We start from the raw sequence: 16,339 nt of genomic DNA on the forward strand, positions 1-16,339 counted from the left end.
TCTTGCACGTTTCTCTGCTGTTTGGCAAACTAAACTTGCGAAAAGAGGGCCGTTTGGCAAAGTTACAAGGTAACTTTGACAGATACCTGACACTCTGTAGACATCATTTGCCCATGGTCCTCCCTTGCCATTTCTACATCTGTTTGATCGACCGTACTTTGCATAGGTTCTGTGAGCCCGCGGTCCTGATGCACACCAGCCGCCATGTTGGACTCCGAAGTAAAGGTAGCCACGCCTCGCGGTTTCCAAGGCACACTTTTGGATGGCCAGTTTTCTTCGTCGGTAGGGACCTCGTAAGAGGATACTTTTTCCATCCAGCTGGGGTATAGCTCTACGCCCTGTATCCTTGAAACATCCAACTTTCTGCACTAAAAATGTCACGAAGAAAACAACGTTCATTTAAAAAGGTCACAGTAACGCTAGTCTTTTGAGTTAGTCACGCAATCCCGCAAAAGAGTTCGTGACTAATGCAAGGACCTTCTACGTAGCTACAGTGAAGCTTGCATAGTGACACGCGTTTGCCTGGAGAGGTTGAATCTGGTTGGTCGAGAGTCCAATCTGCATAGAATATATTTGCATAATGAAGTGAAACTTGAGAAAATTACGCAGGTGAGGAAAGCAAGTTACTTACGTGTAATTCTTGGTGTGACTCTGATTGGTCGAACTGTTGAGAAAAATGACAGGGAAAATCATTAAGTGCACCATTCGTGCAAATGTTGAGTCACTTGATATCAATTATAGCAGTAGTATAATGGATTTCATAAACTTAAATTGTCTGTCTCTAGCTTGTGAACAGGCTCCGGCTGGGAGGGTCTGACTGCGGCTGGAAGGGCTGAGAAAGAACTGGCTAAAAGTGAAGTGGCCGAGTGGGGATTAGCTTGGGGAGTTGGGCGTTGGCCCCTACTCTCTCTTCTACCCTCTTTCTACCCGCTTTTTCTTCGCCCCATCCTCGACTAGAAAGCCTGTCCACGGTCTAGTTTGTCTCATACTCAACTAAAACTCGTAGTAGCATACCTAAGAATGAAATTTGTAAGTTAAGTTGGCTAGTTAAAAAAAAGTCAATTAAAACCCGAGTACATTGATCTGAATTTCCACTCCTAATGGTAACAGATCTCACCTTTTTATTTCTGCCTGCACGGTAATTCTAATTATTCATCCCTGGCCTTGTCACACCTAACAGCAATTCTAATGACTCCGATAATTTATTCCTTCCTTTACAGTAATTCTAATAATTATGATAATATATTCCTCACCTCCTCGTCCTCTACACCAGCCATACATTTTATCTGCGTCATAATTAGGAGTGAGAGCGCACCAGGCACGTCTGGAGTTAGCTCTGGTACAACTTCTGTACCTTCTGCCGCGATAGATGAACGGGAAAACACAGCAGTTGTTGCGCGTGGTTCGTACACGGCAGGAGCCTGGTAACGAATAGAGAAGCTTATTGGATACTGTGCATGCTCTATTTGGCTGAAGAAAGTGTTCCGTGTACACTATAAAAATGCTGAAAACTTGTGGTCCTCTAGACTGGCGTACTTATCTTTATCATAAAGCCAACGCATCTATCGTAATGCCAAAAAATACCGTGGATGTTTTGAAAAATTACGAGAAGTGAAAAAGTTCATGTTCATGTTCATGCCGAAAGTTTGCCGCAAAAGTTCATTTATACACTCAAGAAACAGTTAAGTTAACTTACCTCTTAGAACGTAGACATCATTAGCCCAAGGTCCTCCTTTTCCATTCCTACATCTGTTAGATTTCCCGTATTTGCGGTATGTTCTAAAAGCGTATCTCGCGGACGCACACCACCCCTGATGTTGTATCGCGAAAACTCTGTAGCCTCGTCTTAGTGCTGCGCCTGCGCACTTCTGAATAGCGTATCGTCTCCTGCGGTAATGTCCTTTTAGGAGACGACTTCTGCCTTCCAGGGTTGATATGGCACGTCGGCCAGTGTCTCTGAAGCAACCGATGCCGTAAGCTGTAATACAGAAAACCATAGACTCATGAGATTCTACTCAATTGTGACAACGCATTTGATTTCGACTCCTTGGACATTTGCTTCTTTTGCCAAGTTTGTAGACTATCAAAGGCTTTGACAGAACATAACTCTTCAACAACTCTTGAAATTCTCAGCTTGCTATTATAGTAATTGTAAATTAGTTTCCATAAAATAGCTTAATTCACATTAAACCTTACCTATCACTCCAGTGGTGATTCCTACTCTTCGTCCTGAAAAAGAAGCGAGAAAAGACAGTGTAATACATGATCACTAGCACTATATATGTGAAATGTAACTGTTGTGAACGCAGAATGGAAATTACCCTCAGCAAATTAAATTATGGTAAGACTGGGAAATCATTTCTGATTTACCCATAGTTATTTTAAAAATTCAACCGTGAAACTGAAAGCACAAAATTCCTAAGATATGACATCAGAACAAAGATATTAAGTAAATCGCTGCAGAGAGAACAAATTGTAATGACTGGTTTAGAAACTTTTGGAAGATACCACGACAGGTATTGAGAAGGCGTAACGCTCCTTTCGTGCACTTATATAATAACTTTCAATAAAACTAGACAATTATTTTTAGGTTTCCTCCAATGAAAATGTCATTTGGGTTTTGACTCTTTAAAGTCCCTTTAATGCTTACTTTACACTAAGGTCAATCTTTAAGATTAAACATCAGTTTAAAAGTACCTCGTGGCGGACGGACAACCGGACGAACCGGTCTTACCGGTCTCCTTCCTGAAAGACAAGTATAACAATACTGGTTACAGCAAAAGACTAAACTATCACTCCTTTGCTAACGCTCGATACATTATTTTCTACTGTAAAGTTGTGTCACCTTCAGAAAACAGCTGACAAAGATTTTCTCAATTTCACTTTATATACAGTTGAACCTGACGATTTCCAACTCTCATGTGAAACGAAAAATAGTTCGAAATAGCCGCTAGTATATGACTGAAGGGCAAATCCAAGGGAAAATGGTTTTGAGTTCGAAGAAACAAGGAGTAGCGGTGTTCAACTGTCTCTTAACTAAACTCAAAGGCATGGGAAAAACAAAGCCAGTCAACTTTGCACATACTTGCACAATTTCCCCACTTCTTGTCTCTATCATAGTTTGGTGTGAGAGCACACCATGGTCGATTGTGGTTTCTTCTTGTGCAACTGTTGTAACGACGGCCTTTGTAGATGAACGGGAAAGAACAGCAATAACGCGAAGTTGTTCTCCTTCGGCAGGAACCTGAAAAAAAGTGTAAAAAGAAATGTTTAGTATTACTAGACAACAAAATGAGTGAATGTCATGAGTGAATGTACATAACCTCAGAGGTAAATGGTTATATAACCAATCAGAGTGTCGTAGTCAACACATGTGACCAGCAAGAACCAATCAGAAAGCTGGATATTGGCATTTTATTCTTGTGTCATCTAGGATATCGAATGGAAGAATGGACCTGGTATAACAGTGGCCGGGGCGTGGCGAGGATGATTTTTTTTTTTTTTTTTTGAAAAAGCTTAAATTCTTCAGTTGCGATAGTGGACAACGAAGTTGAGCAATCCTATTAACGAAGCACAACTCTACAAGTATCTTTCCTACGGGTGACAGCCGAGTAGGGCAAATGTTTATCTACAGTGCTACCTGCGCTAATGGAAGTAAAGGAAGTCGCCAAAGCGTACCCACTCTAAGTCCTACTTCACTTTAGACAGGTAAGGACAAGGCCCTCAAAGACAGCAAACGAGATTGCATACAATTCAAACGCAAAAGCAAGTGAAAGGAGCTACGTAACGGTTTGCACAACTTGAAAAGTTTAGCCTAAATTTTTCAAGTTCTTCGTTTGCAATCCGTAATCTGCTCCTTCCTTAACCATTCTTGCTCTTTTACGGTTTAAAACTGTCTCTTCGATGTTTTGCTATCTTAGTTAGTAAATGATTATTTTCAGGTTTTCTTCGATTTAAATGTAATCTTGTATGTGACCAAAATAACTCAAAATACTGTGACTGAGCTCCTTTAATTTTAGAGAGAAAGGTTGCAAAGAAACTTTCGAAGACCTACCGGTAATACTGTACACATCGTTAGCCCATGGGCCTCCTTTGCCGTTTCTACATCGATTGGATCGTCCATACTTCCCGAAGGTCATGTGAGCTCTTGGGCCAGTCGCACACCATCCTTGGTGTTGCACAGCAAAGAATCTATAATTGCGCCTCATGGCTTCAAGTGCGCACTTAAAAATGGCGTCGGCTCTTCTTCGGTAGAAATCCCGAACGAGGATACCTCTACCATCCATCTGAGGTATGGCTCGACGGCCAGTGTCTCGGAAACATCCAATGGATTTGACTGAGGAATAAAACCAACGAAGTGATTAAATTCTTTGAAACATTCTTGATAAAATAAAGTTTTCACTTAGCAAGGTGAGCTCATGTACTTACTGGTAACTCCAGAAATTCTAATAGGAGCAGCTGCCGAGAAAATGGAAAACAAAAAACTTAGTTTAGTACTTGTAATGTCATCAATGGGGATGCAACAATAACGAGTAATACCTCAAATTCAGAAAAATCCCTGGGCATGGTTTTGCTCGCAGACCTTTTTCCTAGGGTGGAAGAGTGCTTATTTTCCGCATAACTGACAAAAGTTGTCGAATCAACTCAAGCCAAGTTTTATCCTTGGTACCTCAATGGGATCAATAGTATCTGAATGGTAGTGTTTACATTAGGAAGCTGGGTTAGAGATCGTGACAGACAAAGAAAAAAGTCATCACTTACGCTTTCTTCCTCCCCGGCAGTACCCCCACAGTCTGTCCTTGGAGTAGTCTGGAGTCAGTGCGCACCATCTCTGTCCCCGTCGATTCCTGGCGCAACGGTTGTATATGCGCCCGCGATACCTGAACGGGAATGCACAGCAGTTTCCTTGCGTCGTACGCTTCCTGCATTTACCTAGAAAGTGTATAGGGAAGAAAAAAACTCAAAACCCTAATTCTACAAAACATCAAAGATTCCACAAAACTCGCGTCCAAACCTGAAATCAGGTAGACATCATTCGCCCATGCTCCTCCTTTGCCATTTCTACATCTGTTTGATCGACCATACTTCCCATAGGTTCTGTGAGCATGCGGTCCCGAAAAACACTGGCCGCCATGTTGGACTCCAAACACTCGATAGCGTCTCTTGGCTGCTTCCATGAGGCATTTTTGGATGGCATAACGCCGCCTCTGGTAGTTACCTCTAAGAAATCGGCTTTTACCCTCAAGAATAGGGATCGCTCTGCGCCCTGTGTCTTTAAAACAGCCAAGTCTCTGGACTAAAATTTAAGTAAAAAATTCATGATTAAATACGTATTGCGGAAAAAAAATAAAGCATTTGGCAAAACGGTATTTTATAAAATTACATTCCGTTTAGAAACTTTGAAGGAGTTTTTGTCTTTAAAAAAATGGTTCAAAATCGTTTCGGGCATAAAATTTATTTAGTATAGAGATTTATTCACTTCATCTTAAGATGCTGCTCGCAAATTTGAGCTCATTACATTTTCCTGGTTAATGTGTAACCTTTTTAATTTATTTTAAGCTCTTATCTATCTCTTTACTGTCTTAAGGAGAGAGAAAGAAATAAAATGGCTGCAATCATCATCTTTGTAGGCCATTTGAAGAAAATAAACTTAGTAGTTAATGGTTACTATCTTTTACCTCCTATATTTATTTTTTAGTTTTTTAAATATTTAAATTCAAACCAAAATTTTTCATTTCAGCCACCTACCTCTCAATGACGGTGGCACTCTTGGTATAGGTCGTCCTGCAAAGATAAAGGAAAACAGTTAGCTTTAAAAAGCTATATAAAATAGTTACTTAAGATGTGGAAAATGTATCTTTGAACAATGGTGAGCTTAAAATGACAGTTTACTAAGGTAGGAAAACATCAAAGAAGTAATTATAAACCAAAACGAGACAAGGATGGTCAAGACTAGGGAAGATTGAGACGGATTACGAAACGAAGAAGCTAACATTTTCAAGTTTTTTTTATATATATATACGGTGTAAAAAGTTAAGTTAAAATCGAAGGAAATCTAAAAATAATGGTGTACTAATATAGAAAAATATCAAAGAGATAATAATAAACCAAAACGAGACAAGGATGGCTAAGACTGGAAACGATTGAGTCGGATAGAGAAACGACCAAGCTGACATTTTCAAGTTTTTTTTATATATATATACGGTGTAAAAAGTTAAGTTAAAATCGAAGGAAATCTAAAAATAATGGTGTACTAATATAGAAAAATATCAAAGAGATAATAATAAACCAAAACGAGACAAGGATGGCTAAGACTGGAAACGATTGAGTCGGATAGAGAAACGACCAAGCTGACATTTTCAAGTTTTTTTTATATATATATACGGTGTAAAAAGTTAAGTTAAAATCGAAGGAAATCTAAAAATAATGGTGTACTAATATAGAAAAATATCAAAGAGATAATAATAAACCAAAACGAGACAAGGATGGCTAAGACTGGAAACGATTGAGTCGGATAGAGAAACGACCAAGCTGACATTTTCAAGTTTTTTGTACGATTTAAAAAGTTAAGTTCAAATCGAAGGGGATCTAAAATAATAGTTAACCGAGATAGAAAAAACATCAAAGAAGTAATTATAAAACAAAACGAGACAAGGATGACTAAGATTGGAGAAGATTTTTTCAGATTGCAAATGATTAACTTCAAACTGGAGAGTACAATTTCCAAGCAGGTTCTCACCTCGTCCTCTACACCAACCATACAGTTTATCCACATCATAATTTGGAGTGATGCCGCACCAGAGCCGTCTGGAGTTAATTCTTGTACAGCGGTTGTATCGTCTGCCGCGATAAATGAACGGGAAAACACAGCAGTTGTTGCGAGTAGTTCTTCTACGGCAGGAACCTGGGGAAGACAGTAGAAGCTGTTAATCTTGTAGCCAGACCTTATTCTGTTTGAAGCGTGGCCGTGGGGCATCTGGGTTGGAGATTAGCCTTTTGTCTTATCGATGAAACACATATCTGGTTTTGAACGTTGACGTTGGCTGGAATATTTGGTTCGAAAATGTACTGCTAGTCCAAATACATTTAGAACGTCAACAAGGGCTACTGTTTAGGCCTCAAAGAGACTATGCTAGTCAGTCTCTGAGTTTAACACTTAACATGATTTCGTAGCGCTGAGAGAGCATGTTCATTTGTCAAAGAAGTTGTTCAAGTGAAATCACAGCGCATATCCGAAACTTAAAACTCTGTTTATATACCAACAACTTTAAAACTTTATTTTTGCAACCAAATTTTCAGGTTTAAGAGGGGAAAGATTTTAGCATCTTTGAGGGCTTTTGAGCAACTTCTAAATAATTTACTATTACAATTCGTGAAAACCTGATTACCACCCAATACTTCTTCTGGAGACGAATGCTGTGTCACGATTCAAGAACAGCTGTAAACGAGACTAGCTCCCAGGGTATAAACTATTGAACTGTTCACAAGAACAGTTTATAAGTCCCACCTTTCAGAACATAAACATCATTGGCCCAAGGTCCTCCTTTTCCATTCCTACATCTGTTAGATCTCCCGTATTTTCCAAATGTTCGATAGGCATACTTCGTTGACGCACACCATCCCTGATGTTGCACGGCAAACACTCTGTAGCCTCGCTTCTGTGCAGCCAGTGCGCATTTCTGAATAGCGTATCGCCTTCGGCGGTAATGTCCTTTCAGAAGGCGACTTTTGCCTTCTAAGGGTAATATGGCTCTTCGGCCTGTGTCTCTGAAGCAACCAAGCCCCTTTGCTGAAAGAGAACCCATTGATGAGTAAGACGCTAGGCAAAGACTGGTTTTATACCGGAGAATTAAATGGATTTTGAATTGGATAAGGGTGCTATGGCTTGTCGAAAGCGTATGGCCCGTCGGCCAATGTCTCTGAAGCAACCAAGCCCCTTTGCTGAAAGAGAACTCAGTGATAAGCAAGACGCTAGGCAGATTGGTTTTATACAGGAGAATTCAACATAAATTCAGCTCAACACATTAATTTTGAAACCAAAATGTTCTCTAACCTCTCAATCCAATAGAAATTCGTATGACTTTTCCTGAAATGAGAAATTTTACAGATACTGTTAAGTTAAGCAAAACAACAAGAGCCAAGGCTACGTCAAATAGTTAAGACTAAATCGAAAAAAGACACTAACAACTGAAAAACACAAACAACAACATTCAGCCCTGATTTTGATATAGTGTTGCATGCACAGGACTTCCAACATCACATTAAACTTTAAGAAAGTAGATTTGTTTCTCATGAATTTACATAATCAAAAATGATTGAAAGTGGGTAACTTTGTCATATCAATCCACACAGGAAGATCTCACTTAGCTTGAGGTCCAATGGTTGAAAAATTGTACGTATCGTAAAAATTAAGAAAATGGTCTACCTCAGTAAAACCATATTAGTTGCATTTTATATATGTTTAGAAAGCATCTACCTTTCAGTCTGCAAGTGTGCAGAAGGAACTTCCCTTCTCTGTCTTTATCTTTAGTTTGCATTTTATGAAGTCTCCCTTAATTATTACCTTTTGTAAACCAGCTGGTTTGAGCAAAGAAAGAATTTTTAACCTGCACCTAAATGTTATTTCCTTTATTTGTTCACAGATATTTCATTAGTGGACCGAAATGAGATATTTGGCATTTTATTTATTTTATAATAATGAAGTCTTCAGTAACAATTGTCTTTTGTAAACCAGCTGGTTGAGCAAAAAGGGATCGAGTCTCAATTCAGCAAACAGAGGAAGCCAAAGCCTTGAGCACTTTCAATTCAACCAAAAATTCCGAAAACTTCGAAATACGGACAGGTGGTATTATTATTATTATTATTATTATAACTTTCCCAGGAAAACTTCCTGAAAATCCGGAATTTCCGTAAAGGTTGAATTTCCAAAAAGCGAACCATTCAACCGAAAATTCTGGAGATTCCTGAAGGAAATCAAATGGAACGGCAATTCCGGTTTGGAGTTTTTGAAAATTTGGATATACCTCTGGAAGTTCTTCTCGTTTTCGGAAATTCTGGAAAACTTTGTTCCATCTGTCACTGGAAATTTCCGGAAATTTAAACCGGAATTTTTTATCGATTGGAAAGTGCCCCTTGTATCATGCTTTTAGAAAAAGCTAATTAGCCAATCAGGACGCACGGAGAATCCAATCTAAGTTTCAATATGAGGATGAAAGAAGGAAAGCTTTTAAAACCAGCAGAATTGCATTTCATTTCTAAACAAACAGTGTTAACACATCTCTTAATTCACTTAGAGTTGTGCTTCGAAAGAGTTAGCACCGCGAGTACGGTTCAGTTTGAAAAGTAAAGCCTTACATTATGTTACTAGCATCTAATTCGACGATTTCTGTTATTCGCAACGAAACTGCTCCGGGCCAAGACAACTGGTCCTGTATCTTTGTTAACTCGATTGGTGAGAGAATTTCCAAACTTTGTGTGTACTGTGTTGTTCTACTTGGCAGTTTTTTCGGGAACATCTTCATAATTCTCATCGTCTACAAGCATCGAGATTTACGAAAAACAATCAACTATTTCATCGTGAACATGACCTTATCTGATTTAGTTTTTCCACTGATTTTACTTCCTCTTAAAATAACTGAAGTGGTGACGGACTCTTGGCATTGGCGCGTTAGTGGAATCCTAGGATCTATTTTGTGCAAGTTGTCTTATTTTGCAAGTTCAGTGTCACTTTTTGTTTCTACTCAAAGCTTGGTGTGGATAGCAATTGACAGATTTGTCGCTGTGGTTTTTCCAATGAAACTTGGACTTATTTCAACCAAGATTCGCACGATAGCTATCATTTCGACTTGGATATTTGCAGGAGTGTTAAACATTCCATGGCTATTAACATCGAAACTTTTAGAACGTGGTAATATGAGGTTTTGTGTTGTAATATACCCAGAGGAGGTTTTTCCAAACCAGGAGGCTATCGCTGCATATACTTGGCTTCATGTGACCTTTGTATCTATCGCACCGTTATTTGTGATAACCGTTTTATATTCTGCGATAGCAATTTCCTTGAAAAGACAGAATAGGGCCCTCTCGGACTCCGCACCAAGTCTGCAAAGGCATTCTCTAAAGAAACGAAGACAAGCTATTCAAATGGCGGTTGTCATTGTAGTGTTTTTTTACATTGTTGCCATTCCTCAAACGTTGGTATATTTTACGTCCCAACTGGGACGTTCGTGGCCTTGTGCTTTCCTGAGGCCATCTATTTACGTTATTGCGAATTTTGCATTGTGTTCGTCTTCTGTTGTCAATCCAATAATCTGTCTGTCATTTGTTGGAAGTTACCGTCGTGGATTAAGAAACATTTTGTGTTCCTGTTGTAGAAAACGGAACAATAAGGTGACAAGATGCGAGCAAATAACTCTAAGGAGAATAAAACATATTCCTGATGGAAACTGTGGGTGACACAGCAAACCAAAACACTCTAATGCTTATGCGGGTAGTTTTGGAGCTCACCTCTGGTTGGGGGAACCACTGGACGGACTGGTTTTACAGGGCGTCTTCCTGTAACATTAAAGGAAGAAAAGATAATAATTAAAATAAATATATGCATTCATAAAGAAACTCAAATGATATTCGATACAAGGGGCAAACCGCTGCAGCTGGTAAAACATCCATATTAGGATGATAGCTGTACAAGAGGCCACACTAAACACTTGATAACCAGAGAACTTCAGTCTTCATGCGGTGGCCACGAGACAAAATGTATTCTAATGTATTTTGATGTATTTTAATGTATTTTAATGTATTCTAAAATATTCTAATGTACTGTAATGTATGAAACTAGTTATTGAGTTGCTATAGCTTACCAGCGCAGTTTCCCCATTTCCTGTCCCTATCGTAGTTATGCGTTATAGCGCACCATGGTCGCTTGTGGTTTTTGGATGTACAACTATTGTATCTACGACCCTTGTATCTGAACGGGAAGGCACAGCAGTAACGCGATGTCGTTCTCTTCCTGCATTTGCCTACAAAAACAAAACAAAAGAAGCAATGTCATATCAAGTCATGAAGTGATTCAAAGCATGTCAAGTAACGTCATCAGTCACGCGACGATATGTTGTGTTATGTCGCGTTGCATCACGCACCGTCAGTCACGCCACGTCGTGTTTTAAGCTACGACACGTCAGGTCACTTTACGCGACGTCAACTAATGTCATGCATTGTCAGGTTTTGTCATGTCATGTCACGTAACATCACATCACGTCAAGCCTTGTCGGGCAAGTCATGTCAAGTCAAGACGGACTTCATCTAGAGGTAATAGTGAAACAAAGTATCAAGTAAATACTACAAACTAAATGAACTCACCGGATATGAAATAAACATCATTCGCCCATGGTCCTCCTTTGCCGTTCCTACATCGATTGGATCGTCCGTACTTCCTGAATGTCAGGTGAGCTCTTGGGCCAGTCGCACACCATCCTTGATGCTGAACTGCAAAGGCTCTGTAACCACGCCTGGCGGCTGCCGCAAAGCACTTATAGATGGCGGCGGCTCTTCTTCGGTAGAAGCCACGGACGACGATGTCTTTTCCATCCATCTGTGGAATAGCTCGGCGGCCAGTGTCTCGGAAACAACCAATAGGTTTGACTGCAAAGAATAACAAAATATGTCCTGAGTTTGTCAAGTATGTTTAGTCTTAAACCTAACAAAAAGAAGCAATTAAAGAATAATCCTCCGTACGAAACACGGAGGCGACTGTACATTTTACCACAATACTATACGAGCCCTACACAGCCCATAAAGTACAAGAAAAACCAGCAGCATTTGTTCCCGTATTGAAGACATTGTGTTTGCTACGTTTGAAGATCAGAGAACTTTTCTATACGTTTTTATAAGCGTTATTTAAGTTTTCGTGCACTAAGGATTATGGGCAAATGTACCAGTCGCCATCTTTTTTTCCTTCGCAGAATTAGACAGAACTTTTCAGCTGTAGTAGAACCTTTAACTTCACTCGTTCCACGTCTGTGACATGAATAAATTGATTGATTGATTGATTGATAATACAACAAGGAGAAGCCTACAAACTGTACTTACTATAAACACCAGGCGTGACCCGTATTGGTCGAGCTGTTGAAATCAAATAAATGCCATATGTTGGTTAACTGATCTGTGAACAGGTTCACAAAACGCTGCATAAGTTAAAAATAATACTTCATTGCGAGAAAATAATACTTACGTCGTTTTCCTCCTCTGCAGTACCCCCATAGTTTCTTCCTGCCATACTCCGGAGTTATTGGGCACCAGGTCCTTCCCCGTCCATTACTGGCGCAGCTGTTGTATCGACGCCTGCGATACACAAATGGCAAAGAACAGCAGTAGCCCTTTGTAGTGCGAAGACGGCATTTTCCTACAGGAAAAAGACAGTGTTAAAAACAGATTTTATGGTAGCGTAAAATGCCTTGATAAGTGCTTTCTTCCTCAGTTAAACTTTTATCGACTTTTAAAACTAAAAAGACAAGTGGTAAGCGGATGTTTGTGCTGGCTTACTTGATCTTACTTCCTGGGAAGTAGGAATCGAAACACTAGATTCACGACGGACTAAATAAATGTTGTTTTTTCTTACAGTGCGACTACTCGAATTGAACCGGGCCACCTCGAAGAAATCTAACCAATCAAAACGTAAACTGAGAGCAATGGATTGGTAGCTCTTCGTGACGGCAGGTAACGGTCTGTTTGACGTGAAAACATTTAAGACTATCGACTCCTCTGCGTTATATACACTCTTAGAGATTCACTCCTTGACGGTGAATTATCATAATTATAAATCTCGCTCGAACAATTAAGCTTGAAAACTCATTTTACTACAACTAAACCAAAACCGTTGAAAAGCGTATAAAACTTAGGCTCGAAAGTAAACCAATCAACAAGTGGCAAAGTTTCCTGAGAGGTTCGCAGCTACTCGAACTTTGTTGGATTTTCAATTTTGTTAAGATCTGTTGTTCATAATCTTTAATGTAATTGGTTTATTTGAGAAAAAGATCGCTATCACTTGTTCTCAAGTAACGTTCTGATTGGTTAACTCTTTTCAAAGTGGCCCGGTTCGAGTTGTCGCACTGAAAAATTCTCTTGCTGAAATTCCACACAGAGTTGAGACTAACCAAGTTTGTAACTGTGCGTCACTTTTTAGCAGATATTTCCGGAAAACCCCACCTGAAATCCTGTAGACATCGTTCGCCCATGGTCCTCCTTTTCCATTCCTACATCTGTTAGATCGTCCGTACCTTGCAAAGGTTCTATGAGCATGCGGTCCTGATGCACACCAACCACCATGTTGGATTGCCATGAATTTGTAACCACGCCTGGCTGACTCTAGAGCGCATTTCTTTATGGCGAATTTCCGATGACGGTAGCTTCCTCGTAGGAGAATACTTTTTCCATCCAGTTGTGGAATGGCTCTGCGAGCAGTGTCTTTGAAGCAGCCGATTCTCTGGACTAAACAATGAATTGGGAAGAGAAGGACATTTTTAACATTTGTGGTCCACATTACGCTGGTGAAATTTGAAAGTGTTTACACTCTGAAAACGCGTCAAATGTTTTCCGTTCACACTACGCCGCAGGAATTTAGAACGGGAACAATCACCGGTAATTTTAGATTCATGTTTGAAGAATATTAAACTCGGTCATTGAGATCACATCATTATCGTGAAATCATCGTTTTCAGAAAGCTCTGTTTACGTGACGGATTAGTGTGGACGGTAGGCCTAACCGTAGAAATAAAGCCACGTAATAAAAGTAGAGATATAGACGGTGTCAACATAACCGGGTCAGCTATGAAATTAAATTTAATATCAAGAGCCCAACAGACAATAGGCAGATTTGCAAAATGTGAAAGGGGGTCTGTGTTCTTTACAACTGAGTAACAGGGACGGAAAGCACAACTCCCAGACCTGATTGTGGCTACCTCAACTCCACAGCTGGGTATCTTGCTAGGGAAACCACGTTGTAATATTTAGCATTAATTCTAAAAGTCAGTTAAAGACGGTGACAAGAAATGAATATAAAAAGTCTCGATGTCGTTACTTACGTGTGACTGCCAGCGTGACTTTGATGATTTTTGCTGGAAAGGAAAACATAAAGCATTACACTGACATTTCTTAAATGTATATACGTGAGATGTCCACTGCAAAGCAGTAGCGTTAAACTAAGATATTACGGGCAAATCTTTGGCCTTGAACAAAGCATTTATAAATCTATAGCATAGTTCTGATATGAAGAGAAAACAAACTGATGAACTAATTTTGCGAAAAAAAGTTCGTGCCATAATCGCCAACAATTATTTCAACATGTTCAGAAAACTAGCAAATATGAGAGTTGTCATAATTTTAATAATTATACTAATTTATTCCTCACCTCCTCCTCCATTTATCATATTTTTAGTAATTGCACTAATTTATTCCTCACCTCCTCGTCCTGCACAATAGCCCCACAGTTTGTCCACGTCATAGCTTGGAGTGACAGCGCACCAAGGGCGTCCCCGGGAATTGGCTGTGGTACAGCTGGTGAATCGTCTGTTGCGGTAAATGAACGGGAATACACAGCATTCACTGCGAGTTGTTCGCGCGCGACAGGATCCTGTGGACAAGAGATTAAAAGGAACTTTCTCAAGAAGTTTAGGCAAATTTCGAGTCAAATCTAAAAAAAATTACCACTTAAAAAAGTCAAGGGAAATTTCTATAACACAACAAATACAAAAGAAGGTACGTATGGACAAGAATTGAAGACGATTTTAACGGATTGCGAAATGGGTTTTGAAAACTGTTCTACCTAACAGGTTTTCAAAGTCAATCTCGCTTGTTTGTCAACTTTAATTATAACGACCGGGAGACATTTGTTTATAATGAAGCTATGGTTTTGTCATTTAGATCCACACAAAGATTCTCTTCGCTAACGTTAAGTTTCATAGCGAGCATTTTGCAAAATTTAAAAAAATAGACTAAACTCAGCCATGACACAGTCCAATTAATTAGTAAGTGAGTAACTGTATGTAAGTTGTCTTGAAAATTCCCAAGAATGAGATATTGAAAACCATGTTAAGCTAAGCAGTTTCTATACCTCTCAGAACGTAGACATCATTGGCCCAAGGTCCTCCTTTTCCATTCCTACATCTGTTAGATCTCCCGTATTTTCCATATGTTCGATAAGCATGTCTTGCTGAAGCACACCATCCCTGATGTTGTACGGCAAACACGCTATACCCACGCCGCTTTGCAGCCAAAGCGCATTTCTGAATAGCATATCGTCTCCTTCGGTAATGTCCTTTCAGAAGACGACTTCTGCCTTCTAGGGTTGATATGGCTCTTCTTCCAGTGTCCCTGAAACAACCGAGCCCCTTGGCTAGACAGAAAATGAGAGGAAATCAGAAGGGGCTTTTCATCTGAGAAAATCATGCTTTACCAGTTCTCACGAATTCAATTGAATTTAAAGAGATACCAGGGGTATCAGTTTATAAATATCTGTTCTGATGAGGGGCTAATGTTTGTAACATCAAAACAAAATGGTGATTAATTTATTTCTCAACCTCAGTTAAGTAAAAAATGCAGTCAGTCAGTCCTACCGTCCAGTGGAAGATCAGTTAATTTAACTTTACTCACCCAGTAAACCCACTGTGATGCGAATCACTTTGCCTGACAAAAAAAATTCACGTTAATTTTCAAACATTCTGGTCTACCAACAGTTATTCTATCAATAACAAAATTTTTGTCTCTTATTAACTCTATTTTTTAGCAAATATGTAATAAATGTGTATTGAAACTTGTGCCACCATGTAGATTTTCAATTACAGCTGTCCAAGCACAGCTTGTAACTGGATCGCTGTCATCGAACAGCTTGGCCAATAACTTATCAGTTATGTGCACAGAGTGCACTGGTTCTTTCCTGATTGTAAAACATTGCCCTAGACTTTTTTACCTGAGAAGATTCTTGAAATGACTCGTTTGATTGTATCCTAAATGGCCAATTTCCTCTATGAGACGTACCTGCATGGAATCATGGGAGTTGTATCCATCATCTTGGACTGGATATTTCTTTTATGAATGCGACTACCATGATTCCCTGCAGGTGCGCATCATAGAGAAATTGGCCATTGTACACAACTCAGTGCAATAAAAAGTCGCAATAAAACCACCCGCATGAGATGCTAGGAGAACACGAGAAAAGCTTGTAAACCACGTGCTTTTGGTTATTTCAGTTATAAACTGTGAAAAAGCTTTCGACTTCACTATTGTGTCTGTAAGGTCCATGAAAATTTCAAGCCAAAAGCCAAAATTTTCAAATTTTCAGTTACTTAATT

At 39.4% G+C, this 16,339-nt stretch overlaps 2 protein-coding genes across 3 annotated transcripts in view; one reads left to right on the forward strand and one right to left on the reverse strand.

The window, feature by feature from the left end:
• The window catches only part of LOC145468071 (uncharacterized), a 73,681-nt gene that overhangs the window by 34,554 nt on the left and 22,788 nt on the right, over positions 1 to 16,339 (reverse strand). For both annotated transcript variants that reach the window (XM_081451736.1, XM_081451735.1), the window contains 25 exons: positions 15,642 to 15,674; positions 15,103 to 15,384; positions 14,452 to 14,622; positions 14,075 to 14,107; positions 13,201 to 13,482; positions 12,227 to 12,397; positions 12,085 to 12,117; positions 11,356 to 11,637; positions 10,857 to 11,015; positions 10,504 to 10,551; positions 8,054 to 8,086; positions 7,508 to 7,789; positions 6,740 to 6,904; positions 5,749 to 5,784; positions 5,015 to 5,296; positions 4,762 to 4,932; positions 4,429 to 4,458; positions 4,055 to 4,336; positions 3,086 to 3,244; positions 2,698 to 2,745; positions 2,197 to 2,229; positions 1,697 to 1,978; positions 1,254 to 1,421; positions 632 to 664; positions 87 to 368 (listed from right to left, as the gene is read on the reverse strand). In XM_081451736.1, the coding sequence (XP_081307862.1) occupies positions 87 to 368; positions 632 to 664; positions 1,254 to 1,421; positions 1,697 to 1,978; positions 2,197 to 2,229; positions 2,698 to 2,745; positions 3,086 to 3,244; positions 4,055 to 4,336; positions 4,429 to 4,458; positions 4,762 to 4,932; positions 5,015 to 5,296; positions 5,749 to 5,784; positions 6,740 to 6,904; positions 7,508 to 7,789; positions 8,054 to 8,086; positions 10,504 to 10,551; positions 10,857 to 11,015; positions 11,356 to 11,637; positions 12,085 to 12,117; positions 12,227 to 12,397; positions 13,201 to 13,482; positions 14,075 to 14,107; positions 14,452 to 14,622; positions 15,103 to 15,384; positions 15,642 to 15,674 (3,780 nt within the window). The remainder of the gene's footprint in view (positions 1 to 86; positions 369 to 631; positions 665 to 1,253; positions 1,422 to 1,696; positions 1,979 to 2,196; positions 2,230 to 2,697; positions 2,746 to 3,085; positions 3,245 to 4,054; positions 4,337 to 4,428; positions 4,459 to 4,761; positions 4,933 to 5,014; positions 5,297 to 5,748; positions 5,785 to 6,739; positions 6,905 to 7,507; positions 7,790 to 8,053; positions 8,087 to 10,503; positions 10,552 to 10,856; positions 11,016 to 11,355; positions 11,638 to 12,084; positions 12,118 to 12,226; positions 12,398 to 13,200; positions 13,483 to 14,074; positions 14,108 to 14,451; positions 14,623 to 15,102; positions 15,385 to 15,641; positions 15,675 to 16,339) is intronic.
• Positions 9,033 to 10,552, forward strand: LOC145468124 (tachykinin-like peptides receptor 86C). The gene has a single exon (XM_081451808.1). It carries the CDS (start codon positions 9,358 to 9,360, stop codon positions 10,450 to 10,452), a length of 1,095 nt encoding a protein of 364 aa, XP_081307934.1. The 5' UTR covers positions 9,033 to 9,357; the 3' UTR covers positions 10,453 to 10,552.

This window comes from Orbicella franksi, chromosome 14, assembly GCF_964199315.1.
Source record: "Orbicella franksi chromosome 14, jaOrbFran1.1, whole genome shotgun sequence".
Taxonomy (NCBI): domain Eukaryota; kingdom Metazoa; phylum Cnidaria; class Anthozoa; order Scleractinia; family Merulinidae; genus Orbicella; species Orbicella franksi.